Genomic DNA, 14126 nt, shown 5'->3' on the forward strand with positions numbered 1-14126 from the left:
AACACATATTTATACATAATCTTACCTTTTTACTTATTTCCCCTAACTCCTTTCTATTCCCTTTCTAATTTCTCTCTTTTCTCTTCTTCTTCTTTCTCCCTTCTCTCTCCTGCCGATTCTCTCTCAAATTTCAGATCTCTTCTTTTATTTTATTTTTTTTACTTTCTATTTATATTTATCAAGTTTTGTTGAATTACTACAATATCCCTCATTCATTTATACCCACACTTTAAGCCACCAAGGGCTTTATTGTATTTTCCTACTCATTTATTCAAAACATCACAGGTTGTTCCTTGTCATCTTCTTCTTCCTCAAATATTGTATGAGGTTGTTTTGGAGAAGGAATAGGTGCTCCAAAACAACTCAACATGAGAACATTTAACAGCTAACATGGAATGTCTTCTCATTGTGTCTTCTTACATGCACAAAACCGTATCTGGCAAACTACCCCATGGCCATGAAAACACCCAGGAAGACCCAGAACACTAGTTTTGTAAATGATCAAGATGAGATATGTATGACACCTGTTGTCCCTCCTCTTATACAAGAGACAAAACATTAGAGATGAGTTGACTTGTCAGGAGTTGTACTGTCACAACTCGATCCCATATATATGACCAGCACGGAGACAAAGTTTCTATAATGTTTTGTATTAAAAAGTAGAAAAAGACAATAAAGCCCTTGGAGGCTTAAAGAAAAAGTATGATTAAATGAGGGGTAGAGTAGTAATTGAATAAAAAGATGATAAATATAAATAGAAAGTTAAAAAAAAAAGAGGAATATGAAAATTCAAAGAGCAAACAGTGAGAGAAAAGTGGGGGGAAGAAAGAGAAAAGATGGAAATTAGAAGGGAAATAAAGAGGAATTGAACAAAATAAGTTAAAAGGATAAGATTTATGCTTTAATGTATAAATGTGTTCTTTGAACTTTAAATTCAGTTTTGATTAATGTTAGGGGTTTGAAAATTTATGTTTTAGGTTTAATTGATAAATTAATTTGAATGTTATGAGGTTAATTGTTGTGGGTAATAGATTGATAGTTAATTTTAAGAGATTGGAGGTAAATATGATAGATTTTGAATTATAACTTTGTTTGAATGATAAATTTATGTTAGAAATCATGAGATAACAGTAGGTTATCCATGAAAATTTTGGATTTGAGGTTGAGGATGATAAAATTTTGGTTTGGCCCTCAATTTATAAAAATTACAGTTTAGTCCCCAAACTTTGGAAAATTAAAAATTGGTCCCTGGAGCATATTCCAAGATCCTAAATAGAATAAAGCATGAATTATGAACAGAATTCTAGTATAGTTATGAAATTTGAATACTTTCAATTTGGTCCACTAATTTGACAATAATTACAATTTGACCCTAAAAATTTAGAAAAATCCAGAATGGTCCCTAGAGCATAATGAGATATTCTGGACAGAATTAGGGAATAAATATGGTCATAATTTCAGTATAGTCATGGATTTATGATATTTTTAATTTGATCCTCCAATTTGACCCTAAAATTTTGGAGAAAATTCCAAAATGGTCCCTAGAGCATAATAAGATATTATGGATAGAATTGAGGATTAAATTTGGTCAGAATTTCAGTATAGTCATGGATTTATAATATTTTTAATTTGGTCCTTCAATTTGAAAAAAAGTTATAATTTGACCCTTAAAAATATGATAAATATTAGGCTTTTTAGATTGGTCTAATGAATAATTAAGGGTTTTTTAGTGAATTATTACCAATTTTATTATTTTTTATTATGAATTAGATTTTAGAAAAAACATTAAATTTTGGATTTTTGAGAAAATTGACTAGTTAGTTCAAAAACATTTAAGGTTACAGAATACACCCTTAGTTAAGTGTATTAAATAGGTTAAATGTTCTTTCAAGTCGTTCTTGAATATGTCTCGTTTGTATTCAGATAATCCTGATATTCTACCCTAACTCAAAATTCACCATTTACATAATTCATAACTCAAAATCATCACAATCTTTCATAATCAACTAAATAACCAATTACCCACAACAATCAACCCTATAACATTTAATTTAATTCATCAATTGAACCCAAACACAAATTTTCAAAACCCTAACATTTATCAAAACCGAATTAAAAGCTCAATAATACACATTTATACATTTAATAACCTAAATCTCACCTTTAAACTTATTCTCTTCAACTCCTTTCTATTTCTCTTCAATTTCCCTCTTTTCTCTTCTTCTGTTTCCCTTCAACTCCTTTCTATTTCCCTTCAATTTCCCTCTTTTCTCTTCTTCTTTTTCTTTCTCCCTTCTCTTTCTCGTCAGTTTTTCACTCTAAATTTTTCAGATCTTTTTTTTTCTTTCTATTTATATTTATCAAGTTTGTTGAATTACTACACTACCTCTCATTCATTTATACCCTCTTCTATGCCACCAAAGGCATAATTACCTTTTCTTATGTCTTTTAATTCAAAACATTACATGCTCATTGTTTTTTTATTTTCTAATGAGTTTTACTTTATGATTTTCTTGTTATGACCTATTTGAAAAACCTTCTTATAAGAACCAAGAGCTATAATTATATATACATTTATCTTTGTTATATTACCTCATGTGTGTATATTGAACATTATCTACTCATTGAGTTGTTGAACTCACCCTCTCATTATTTATCTTTTTAGACTTATAACTTATTAGTAGGTCATTTTTGTTGAATCTTGCGAACTTGCTTTTTAGTTGTAATTTATACCTTCCTTTTATGTTTAGTTAGTACTCCAAAACTATGAATTCATATGAACTCTTGTATTAACACAATCAAATTATATTATAAAATTTATTTTGTTATTAGTATTATTAGTACTGCATATAACTCTAATTGAGTTATTTAATAGATAAGTTTGTATGTAAGTTTGGGTTCGCATAAATATGAAACTTTAGAGGGGAACCTTGTCTATATACCAATTATGGATCCAGGATTCGGATCAAAATATGCTAATGATCAGCCATGTTGAACTTGTAAAGATATCAACGGTCCTAATGATGCTAAGTGTCAGAAGATTAGTAATTAATATTGTTAGAATGTTGTTAGTATTGTTTGTTAGAAAGGAGAATCTGTTAGCATTATATTGAGTGAACATTCTCTGTGTGGTATCTTTCCAATACTGCATATATAAACTGAGGATGAGTAATGTGAAAACTTAAGCAAAAGTAATAGTATAACAGTGCATGAATTTCATCTTCTGCTTCTCTGTATAACAGATTCATTCTCTATTCTTCTTCCTTTCTACTCTCTGCTCCTTCTTCATCTTTGTTTCATTTATATATAAATATCACTCTCTATCATGGTACCAGAGCTTCCCACTCCTTCACAAATAACACATCAACCTTAGAAGGATCCGAGTTGCATTCATCACAAACTTGCACAAGTGTGCAAGGATGTACATAAGAATCGTAGATTCCACATTTTCCATCACACTTCTCACAAAGGCATCCAATAGCAATTACTAGCTGCTTCCGGCACATAATCAAACCAGGATGATGCTTGGCCATGATCTCTTCAAGATCTTAGTGTAACTGCATGCTCTTGCTGAAATCGATTTGAGACTTTATTGCTTCTCTTTCAGCAGAGAGAGGGAAACCTGGAGAAACTTCTGCACTCTGTGATTTTTTTTACTCTTGTTTCTGATTCTAGCTTCTTTCTCATCTTATTTATGAAATTCTTCTGTGTTCACTGGTGTGTCTATTATCTGTTTGATATATTGTCAAACTGAAACTTCTTCTTTAAATCTTCAACTTTCTGCAAGATTCTTCCTTCTCAATCTTTGATTCTTTTTTTTTTTTTATCTCTTGCACTCTAAAAATAGCGACTACTTCTTAATTTCAGATTGTTCAACTCTAATAAGAGAATATACACATAAACATTTTCTTATTCCTCTACACTGCATAATTTCTCTGCTTTTCCTCTCTTCATCTCTATTATCTATTTTTCTTCATCTTTATTGCAGTATTTTTCTCTAATTCTATTCATTTCTCTATTCCTCTCTATGACGATTCTTGCTAGCTTTTCAAAATATCTCTGTTATCTCCCTTGCTTCCAATCTAGTGTTCCATTCCAGGATGAAACATCTCCAGATCGATTATCATTTTGTTAGGGAATGGGTTATCACGAATGATATACTGGTCCAACATGTCTCTTTTACTGATATATCCTCACCAAATGTCTTTCCATTTCTTTGTTTCAGCATCATTGCTCCAATCTCATGTTTGGCTCCTCCTAGCCTGCAATTGAGGGGGAATGTAAAGATATCAATGGTCCTAATGATGCCAAGTGTTAGAAGATTAGCAATTAATATTGTTAGAATGCTGTTAGTATTGTTTGTTAGAAAAGAGAATCTGTTAGCATTATATTGAGTGAATATTCTTCATGTGGTATCTTTCCAATACTGCATATATAAACTGAGGATGAGTAATATAAACACTTAAGCAAAAGTAATAGTATAACAGTGCATGAATTTCATCTTCTGCTTCTCTGTATAACAGATTCATTCTCTGTTCTTCTTCCTTTCTAGCAGAGAGTAGAAAGGAAGAAGAAGAATAGAGAAAGGTCACAATTCCCTTTCAAGAGAACCATTTGATGCCTTTGCATTCTGCATGAGAATGAGAAGAGCATAAAGAACTCAATTATGATTGAAACATAACAAAGACAATAACTTTGAAGATCAGACACCGTTTCTCACTAATATTTTTGTTTATGAAAAATGTTTCTAAAAAAATTAGTGTTTATTAGGAAATTCAGCGCAAAACAAGTAATAATTTAAGTGCATCGACACGAATATACAGATCATATCTAATGCACCCTTTTCTCTTCCTGGAGTATTTACAATTGCATATGCAGCGCATGAACGACTCATACTTATGAAGGTACGTTTTCTACCTTCATAAACCCTTGAGTTCATACCCAAGTAAACAAGCACATTCATATCTGTTAATGTCAGCAGGTTGAAATGTACATCAACAGGTGTACATATAGACAAAAGTATATTTCATCTTGAATGCTTACAAAGTTCTTGTTACGTACTTAGTCACTAGGAATGGATGCAGTATATGGAAAGAAGAAGCTAAAGGTGGTGCAGGATTGATAACATCTGCAACACGCAACAAGGGGTAGTTAATTCTACTAGTTATTAGCCATAGTTAGTTAGCATATGGTTACAGTTGTTATAGTTAGGTAGAGTAGTCAGTTTGTTATTATTTTCAGTTACTATAAAACCATGATCAAGTGTATCAGTTGAATACGAAGAATATAGAATGCAGAAAATTCAGTCTCAACTCTTCTCTCTCGAACTCTCTCAAATTCTTTCTCACAGATTCTCTGTTCTTCATCTATTTCTCCTTCACTTGTTATGAAACCTTAACAATTGGTATTAAAGCCTTAAGATCTAACACCATGGTTAAAAACATGGAAGAACACTGCAAGAAACTAGAGGAACGAATATAGATCATTCAACAAGAATTCCAGGAGCAACTTGGGGAACAAAGTAAGAAGACTGATCAGATTAGTGTTCAAATTGAAACACTATCAAGTCAGTTCCAGGCATTTCTTGCTCACCACGTGACTGGAAAAGAGATAGAAAGTAACTCTAAAGGTATACTACAGACTCCAGCAAGGGGTAACCCTGAAGGTATGCTTTCAAAGGGAAAAGGTCCTGCAAGAGGAGATGGAAATTATGGACAGGAACCGCAGAGAGCAATGTTTAATGCAGGATTTCCTAGGATGGATCTAACAACATTTCAAGGAGACAATCCTAGAGGATGGCTGAGAAGGTGCAACAAGTTTTTTAAACTCAATGCAACTCCATGGCAGTAATGGGTGGAAATAGCGTCCCTGTATTTGGAGATTGTGATGGCTGATGACCCTGGGATTGGAGACTTTTCAGCTAGGATCAACCCTAATGGCTCACCGCAATTCTTTTTCTATAATGGTACAAAGCCATTTGGTAGAGCTAACCCTTGGCCATGGAGAAGTCAGATGGGCTTCTACAAATGCTTTTTTGTAAATGATCCAGACGAAATATACTTTGTGTACACAGTTCCTGATGATTCTTATCTGCTAAGAACAATAGTGGATCATACAGGACATGTAAAGGCTTTAACATGGCGAGAAAGTGATGGTCAGTGGAAGGATTACTGGAAGACCCCTCAGTTTCCGTGCGACTATTATGGACATTGTGGTGCTTATAGTACGTGTGAACTTGCCAATCTAAATGAATTCGTATGTGCCTGTTTACCTGGGTTCGAGCCCAAGTACCCAAAGGAATGGTCTGCGAGAGATGGATCTGGTGGTTGTGTCAGGAAGCGGCTACAGACGTCTTCGGTTTGCGATCATGGAGAAGGGTTTGTGAAGATAGAGAATTACTGTCTTCCGGACACTTCTAATGCAGCTTGGGTGGAGATGAGCAAGAGTCGCGCTGACTGTGAACTGGAATGCAAGAGGAATTGTTCATGTTCTGCATACTCAATCATTGGAATTCCCGGAAAAGGGGAAGGTTGTTTGACATGGTACAAGGAATTAATAGACATTAGATATGAAAGGAGTGAAAGTTATGATCTGTATGTTCGTGTTGATGCATATGAATTAGGTACCTTTTTTCATTACAAATTTCATAGAATTTTCATTACAAATTTTGATTTATAAGAGCTTTTCTAGGTTTTTCCACTGCTCTAGGATGTAGTTAATAAGCTGTGTACTACATGACAGAAACCATTGATATTGGTACTTATTAGGTGCCGAAGGGGCCAGACTTTGCCATATGTATTGTCACGTTTCCATTGGAGAAGGGGGTGGTTTTTCTTTCTGGAGTTAATCTTTATTCTTTTCACTCTCATGCAGCTGATAATACAAGGCAGCCAAATGGTTCTCATGAAAAACCGATGCTGGCCATTTTAGCACCATTATTTGCATTATTGTGGTTTCTCATTAGCCTATTTGCTTATTTGTGGCTCAAGAAGAGAGCAAAAACAGGTTAGACATGACTCTGTAATCTCTATTTGATATGCCTTACCAAGTCATGCATTTATTCGGCTCTGGTTGTGGGGAGAAGTTCACTTTTTGCTTCATGATTTTTGGAAAAAACGAGGTACTGAACTGCTGGTAAACAGCAATTCTACGGAACTGGAAAATTTCAAGCTCAGCACCATAACTGCAGCCACTAACAATTTTTCTCGAGCTAACACACTCGGGCAAGGCAGTTTTGGCTCGGTTTATAAGGTAGAGTTTCTTAAAAACTAAATGGCTTCTAAATAATACAGATTTTTTTCTTTCTATAATTTGCATAATTGTAGTCCAGAGGCTTAATCTTGTAACATGTTTTTAGGGTCTGCTAGCTAATGGACGGCAGGTTGCAATAAAAAGGTTATCTAGAAGTTCAGGACAAGGAACAGAAGAATTTAAAAATGAAGTTATGGTTATTGCAAGGCTTCAACACAGGAATCTTGTGAAACTACTAGGTTATTGCATTCAGAATGAAGAACAAATGTTAATTTATGAATACTTGCCAAACAAAAGCTTGGACTCGTTTCTCTTCGGTAAGTCTTTTTTAAGTATTTATTGCCCTGATTTACACTAGTTGTCAAATTATACCTGTCTGAAAAATAGTTGTTTCAAGAGATGAAAGCAGAAGATTGTTATTGGATTGGCGAAAACGCTTTGATATTATTGTTGGAATAGCTCGTGGGATTTTATATCTTCACCAAGACTCCAGGTTGAGAATCATTCACAGGGATTTAAAATGCAGCAACATTCTGTTGGATGCAGAGATGAACCCAAAAATATCAGATTTTGGAATGGCAAAAATATTTGAAGGCAACCAAACTGAAGATAGGACAAGGAGAGTTGTGGGAACATAGTAAGTACCTTTGCCTGAAACAAAGACCGAGTGACAAAGTACTATCATTGATTACCAGGAATACTAAAACTTCAGATTCTTGTTTTTCTGATGCAGTGGCTATATGTCGCCAGAATATGTTGTGTATGGAAACTTTTCCACAAAATCAGATGTTTTCAGTTTTGGGGTCATGTTGCTAGAGATTGTTAGTGGCAAGAAGAACAACAGATTTTATCAACAGAATCCTCCTTTGACCTTGATTGGATATGTGAGTTATAACATAGCTTTTTGTGCTCTTGGATGAATTTCAATGTTCACAATTTTAGATGTTGTCTGCTCTTATTTACAGGTGTGGGAATTGTGGAGACAAGACAAAGCATTGGAGATAGTGGATCCATCACTGTACGAGTTGTATGATCCGCGTGAAGCCTTGAAATGCATACAGATTGGTCTACTGTGCGTGCAAGAAGATCCCACGGACAGACCATCTATGTTGGCGGTTGTTTTTATGTTGAGTAGTGAAACAGAGATTCCTTCTCCAAAACAACCTGCATTCCTTTTTAGAAAATCTGATAAATTTCCTGATATCGCATTAGACGTAGAAGATGGACAGTGTTCTTTAAATGAGGTGACAATTTCTGAAATTGCTAGTCGCTGAAGCTGTGCTGTCTAAAAAATTGCTAAGACGAATTTCCTTTGATTTGTAATGAAAATACTTGTTGCTAAATTGGGGATTTGAGATTTAACACACACCACCACGAACAACCCAATTCAATGAAAAGATAAATAACAAAGATTTCTGACGATGCATTGGAGATAGTTGATTCATCACTGGAGGAGTTACATTTTCCCCTAAAAGCTTTGAAATGCATACAAGTCGGTCTCTTGTTCTTATGTCAAGTAGTGAAACAACAATTCTTTCTCCTAAACAACCTGCATTCCTTTTGATGCAGGAGCTAGAACTGTACTAGCTTTCATATAATAAGGATTTTTCTTTTAATATTTTATTTATATAATATTTATTATGGTAGTTTGGACGGCTAAGATTTGTTTTTTTCAAGGGCTTGTTTTCCATCCAATTATCTTAGTTAGTAGCAATTTCAATGACAGTCTGGCAATGGGAGATGGATGTGCTACATTACAACAGATCAAGCTTTTCTCCACTCGATGTACCCACTGCTAAAAGTCCATGACGTCAGGAACAGTTCCTGACCTGTTTTCCTTTTCAAACCAAGTTTTATTCCAGCTAGCATGGTATCCGTCGGAAAATTGAAACTTTGCCACACACAATTCCCTACTTCTGGCCTGGACCAGAACAAGATTTCCTGAATCCAAGAGCTAAGCTTCACAAGTGTCTCCAGGAGCACAATCTTCTGACCATACTGGAAACCTTTGGTCAGAGTCACCATAGAAAAAAGGTTTCCATGTTTCTTGATGGAGAGAAACCCTGAGGATCCGTTGAATGGATGCCCTCTATTGGCATTTACTTTGCTTACTAGCAGTAATTCTAATCAAGCTGAAGTGAGGTATTGATGTAGGAACTGTTGGGGTTTTCTGACCAGTGATGTTATGATTATTACTCATTGAAGGCTAAGCATATTAACACAATATTTAACGTGATTCAACAAATCGCCTACATCTATGAGAGAAACCATATTATTAGAGATAGATAGAGAAAATGTTACAATACACATAGAGAAGGAGGATCACTTCACTCAAACTCAACTCCCAGCTCTCACTCATTGCTGCACATTACAACCCCTATTTATCTCCTTTTCTCTTCTCTTCACTCTCTTCATTATCTCCTTTTCTCTTCTCTTCACTCTCAAACTCTCTCTCTCTCATTTTGCTTTCAAATAATGCCTCTATTTATAGACATCAATGGTAAGAAAACTTGACTATAAATTATGGCACTAATGGTGGCAATACATGAGTTGTACTATTTTGTCAATGGTTGGTGCAACTACCATTATAGCCTTTTAACAATGATAACCCTCCATCTTAGGGTAAGTTGCAAAAGTTTCTTTCGTGATTGCTGCACATTAATGGCAATAATCTTAACAATCACCATCTTTGCAATTCATGTAGGCAATTGTGCTTTTGCTTCTTCAGTACAAGCTTGCATCCTGCAGCTCTTTCAAACTTACCATTCTGAGAGTGTCTATGGCCAAGTTTATAGGTACTCGCCAAACCTTTTAATCACTAGAGTTACCAAAGCATACCCTTGCTCACACCAAAGGATTAATTCAACCAGATGGTCTCCCACATCACATCTGAAAAGTGTTAATACTTGTCTCTAGGATATAACATTCCTCTTCAAGCGTATCAACCATGCTCAGTCCGGAATGATTTTTCAAGCCTCACAACAAGACTTACAACACCCCTATCAAATAGAAATTTCTATCTATAAGTGCGACAGTCATTATCTGAATATCTCAATATGATCACGAACTCACCACTCTTCCAAGAGTCTACTCATCCAGGAGTTGCGTCTGCCCTCTGTTACACTTTAGGAACCATGCCTTACTTCTCTATGAGTCTCCCACTCTTAGTCTCAAGAGTCCACGTAGCTATCCACCTTTAACCATGGGGGCAGCCTATTAAAGGTTGATCCATATATGTCTTGATACTCTAAGTATTATAATGTCATTACTGAGCTCACCACCTTGACAAGAGTCAACTTGTTCCAAGAACTTGTGTATGCAAAGGACTCATTCCTAGCAATCGTGTCTTAATGCTCCACAAGTCACCTATTTATTGTCCAATGAAAATGTCTTCTAGCTCTTTAACATAGGGGCAATATCCATGAAAGTCAATCCTATATTTTTCTCCATACTCATCATAACCACTACATTAGCTATCCATACACCTATCCACTCATATCTAGCCATCATATTGGATCTGAGGCATTCTGAACTGGGGCTCCTATTGTGGCCTACACACCTTTTGTCTAAGGTGTCTCCGTTCATTGTCATATGACGTCTGATCTTGGGCTCATCTCATGGCCCTCACACCTTCTCTTTAAGGTTTCTTTACCCGTTGTCATTGGACGGTATGATCTTGGGCTCATATTATGGCTCACACACCCTCTCTTCAAGGTGTCTTCGCCTTTCATAGGCGGTCGCATCCTTCTTCAGCTGGGACGCTTCAAAGTGGCTTCAAAATTCTCTACAATCATGTGGATTTGGGAGAGATTAATGCTACTGATCACATAGAAAGAGAGAGTTGTGGTATACTTCTCATAATCCTCCATCTCAATTTATATGTTTCAAGCTTCTGCACCATTCATCATCGCAATTGACAGCTCCACCTACATCAATTCTCTTTAGTGTCTTCGTCTTTCATCATAGACAGTCGCCTTCTATCACATGCATTTGCAACCCCTCAATTAGGTGTCTTCACAACAGTTGTCTTTTTATCCTTGCATATATTAGAAAGGTCTTCGTCTGTTGTCTTTCATTAAGAGCATAAGAGACTTCTTGTTGCACAACTTTTCACACAGTCTCTGTTTTGAGCTGCATCTAGGAACTCATCTTCTCTTTGTACCTGTTATCTCATTACTGTACCTTTTTGGATCCTACGAGTACTCTTGTACAATCTTCGTGTGCCCTCGTGCAATTTCTGTTCTCTAAATTCTCCATATTCTTTGCTTATGTTTGACAGCAACTCATTCTATCACAACATCTATTTAAGTCAAAATAGGGTACTAATCTTTATCCCCTTGCTGTATTTCTCTTCCATTATCAGGGTCTTCATCAATTCTCCCTTTGAGAAATCACAGTCACTGAATTTAACTTCTTTTAAGAAATCACCACTCCATCAAATCCTTGAACATACAGAAACCAACTGTTCTTTTGTGTTGTCATCTTACTAGTCTTTAATAGTTTTATTACAAACTGTTATATATATGAAAATAGTACCGTGTGGATAATCCTTCAACTGAGTAAGTTCCTAAAAAAGACTAGAGGGGCCAAACTAGTCCCGCTTAAAACTCAATCTTCTAGACAGAACTTTTTAGGTCATATATATCCATCGTACTGTCTTTCTGTATATACAATCATTTGCTAACTTTGTTGCAGCTTTTCTTTACAAGTGATCTAGAATATTTTGGCTTTATACCTGATTTTTCAATATCTAGTGAGACTATTAGTGCTTAGATTTTTCAAGATTGTTCTTCATCAATTTTCACTCTCAACCTCAAATCGTCCACATGAAAACATGCACTTTAATATATATACAGAAAAATTTTATCAATTTGCACTGGTGCTTAGATTTTTCAAGATTGTTCTTCATCAATTTGCACTTCAGAGTGTCTCAATTTTATCTTTCCTCAAGGCAATTAAAATTTCTCTCACTTAGCAATTTAATACATGTAATTGGGAAAACATGCACGATTTCTTATTCTTCATCTCCATCAACCACTATGATGACCTTCAAATGTCTCTTAATCAGGCAATCTCTCTTAATAATTCATTACAACCATTTTTGGTCCAAATCTTAATGATCAGACCATACTATTGCCTCTAAAATGATCAAATTAGCTGGAAACAAGTCTGAAATCGTCCAAATCATATTTCAGACGACTAAGATTTGATCAAAACAATTCTAGCCTGATAAACGCTCCAGATTCAATATTAGATCCGGTTGCATATAAAATCCACTACACTGGATCCTATCCCTTGGCTTTTGACTCGGCTCAGCTAATGTGGCAGGTGATTAGTTACTGACATGGCATGCTAATGCAATGCTTACATCATGATGACATCATCCACCATCCGAGTCAACCACGTGGGTTGGATCATCTGGTATTCGGGTCAAGCCTGCATCGGTGCGTGACGAGGTGTGCGGCCATGTCCGACGTTTGATTTTGACATTGTTTTCACTAGTGTGTTCGTCTCTTCCTCCTCTACACGGTGGTGTGGTCAAAACATAATTTTGACAACTTTTATTTTTTAGTAAAATCAAACACCACTTTAAGCCATGTGCTCTAATACCAATTTTGGAGGTTTCCGACTAGTGATGTTTTTAATCATTGCTCATGGGAAGCTAAGTGATGTTTTTAATCATTGCTCATGGGAGGCTAAACACACTTACATAATATTTAACGTAGTTTGGCAAATTACCTACATCCACGGGAGAAGCCATATTATTAGAGATAGATAGAGAAAATGTTACAACACACATGGAGAAGGAGGATTACTTCACTCAAACTCAACTCCCAGCTCTTACTCACTACTGCACATGGTAGCCCCTCTTTCTCTCTTATTCTCTTCTCTTTACTCTTTAACTCTCTCTTTCTCATTTTGCTCTCAAATAATACCTCTATTTATAGGCATCATGTAAACCCCACGAAAAAAAAAATTATATATATAATAAATAAATAAAAACAGAAATTTAAAAATTTTTGAATATAAATTTTCAGGCGAAATAATTCGAGACATTATAATAAACCTAGTACTATTGAGAGTTGGATTTAATTGAAAAGAATAATACACTTAAAGGAAAAGAGGGGGGCCTAAATGCAAATAAGGGAAAATATAGAGTATAAATACTCTCTCCTAACCGAAAAAAGATCTGTGTGAACCATAAGGAGAGAAGATAGGGAAAATATAGAGTATAAATATTCTCTTCTCACCGAAAAAAATCTGTGGGAACCATAAGGAGAGAAGTTATGGAATTTTATATCCATTCTTGAGAAATCAAGAGAGAAACACTAAAATTTCAAGAACCCATCTAAGATTAAGAGTTTATAGATAGGATAAACATTTGAGAGAAAAAGATTTCTAAGAAATTGAACAAGAAGAAAAAAAAGTAGGGAGTTGAAAATCTTTAACTGGTTGAATATCAAAATCTTAATTTGTACCGAGTAAGGTATTCTAAATATGATCTTAAAAAAATTCATTTTTAAATTTGATAAAGAATTGATGTCTTAATATTGAATCATAGGTTAGGGTTCTTAAACATAAATTAGAAAAAAAAAATACTTATTATTAAGATTAAGTTAATTCATGTGTGTGGTATGTAGTTTATGAAAGTATTGTGTGAGGGGGAGGGGGAGACGAATCTAGACAGACTTGACACAACGAAAAGATTGATGTCTTCTCCCAAGTGCAGGAGTGTCGAAGTAATAAATAACCCGGCAAGACCGGGATCGAACCACAGGGAGGTTAATTGTACAAATTAAAAACAAAAATAAAAAATAAAAACAAGAGAAACAACAACAACAACAACAACAATAATAATAATAATAATAATAATA

At 35.0% G+C, this 14126-nt stretch overlaps 1 protein-coding gene across 3 annotated transcripts in view; it reads left to right on the forward strand.

Annotated features, from left to right (window-relative positions):
• LOC105113611 (G-type lectin S-receptor-like serine/threonine-protein kinase RKS1) overlaps nt 1–8531 on the forward strand; it is a 23056-nt gene extending 14525 nt beyond the window's left edge. The window contains exons 2-8 of one of the 3 annotated variants that reach the window (XM_011009856.1): nt 5904–6622; nt 6874–7005; nt 7121–7251; nt 7358–7568; nt 7651–7888; nt 7985–8135; nt 8217–8531. In XM_011009856.1, coding sequence (XP_011008158.1) covers nt 5904–6622; nt 6874–7005; nt 7121–7251; nt 7358–7568; nt 7651–7888; nt 7985–8135; nt 8217–8525 — 1891 coding nt within the window. In that variant the 3' untranslated portion in view covers nt 8526–8531. The remainder of the gene's footprint in view (nt 1–5903; nt 6623–6873; nt 7006–7120; nt 7252–7357; nt 7569–7650; nt 7889–7984; nt 8136–8216) is intronic. The other 2 variants (XM_011009855.1, XM_011009854.1) reach the window with 2 other exon arrangements.
• Nucleotides 8532–14126: the final 5595 nt, after the last annotated feature.

This window comes from Populus euphratica, unplaced genomic scaffold (assembly GCF_000495115.2).
Source record: "Populus euphratica unplaced genomic scaffold, PopEup_1.0 scaffold441.1, whole genome shotgun sequence".
Classification (NCBI taxonomy): Eukaryota; Viridiplantae; Streptophyta; class Magnoliopsida; order Malpighiales; family Salicaceae; genus Populus; species Populus euphratica.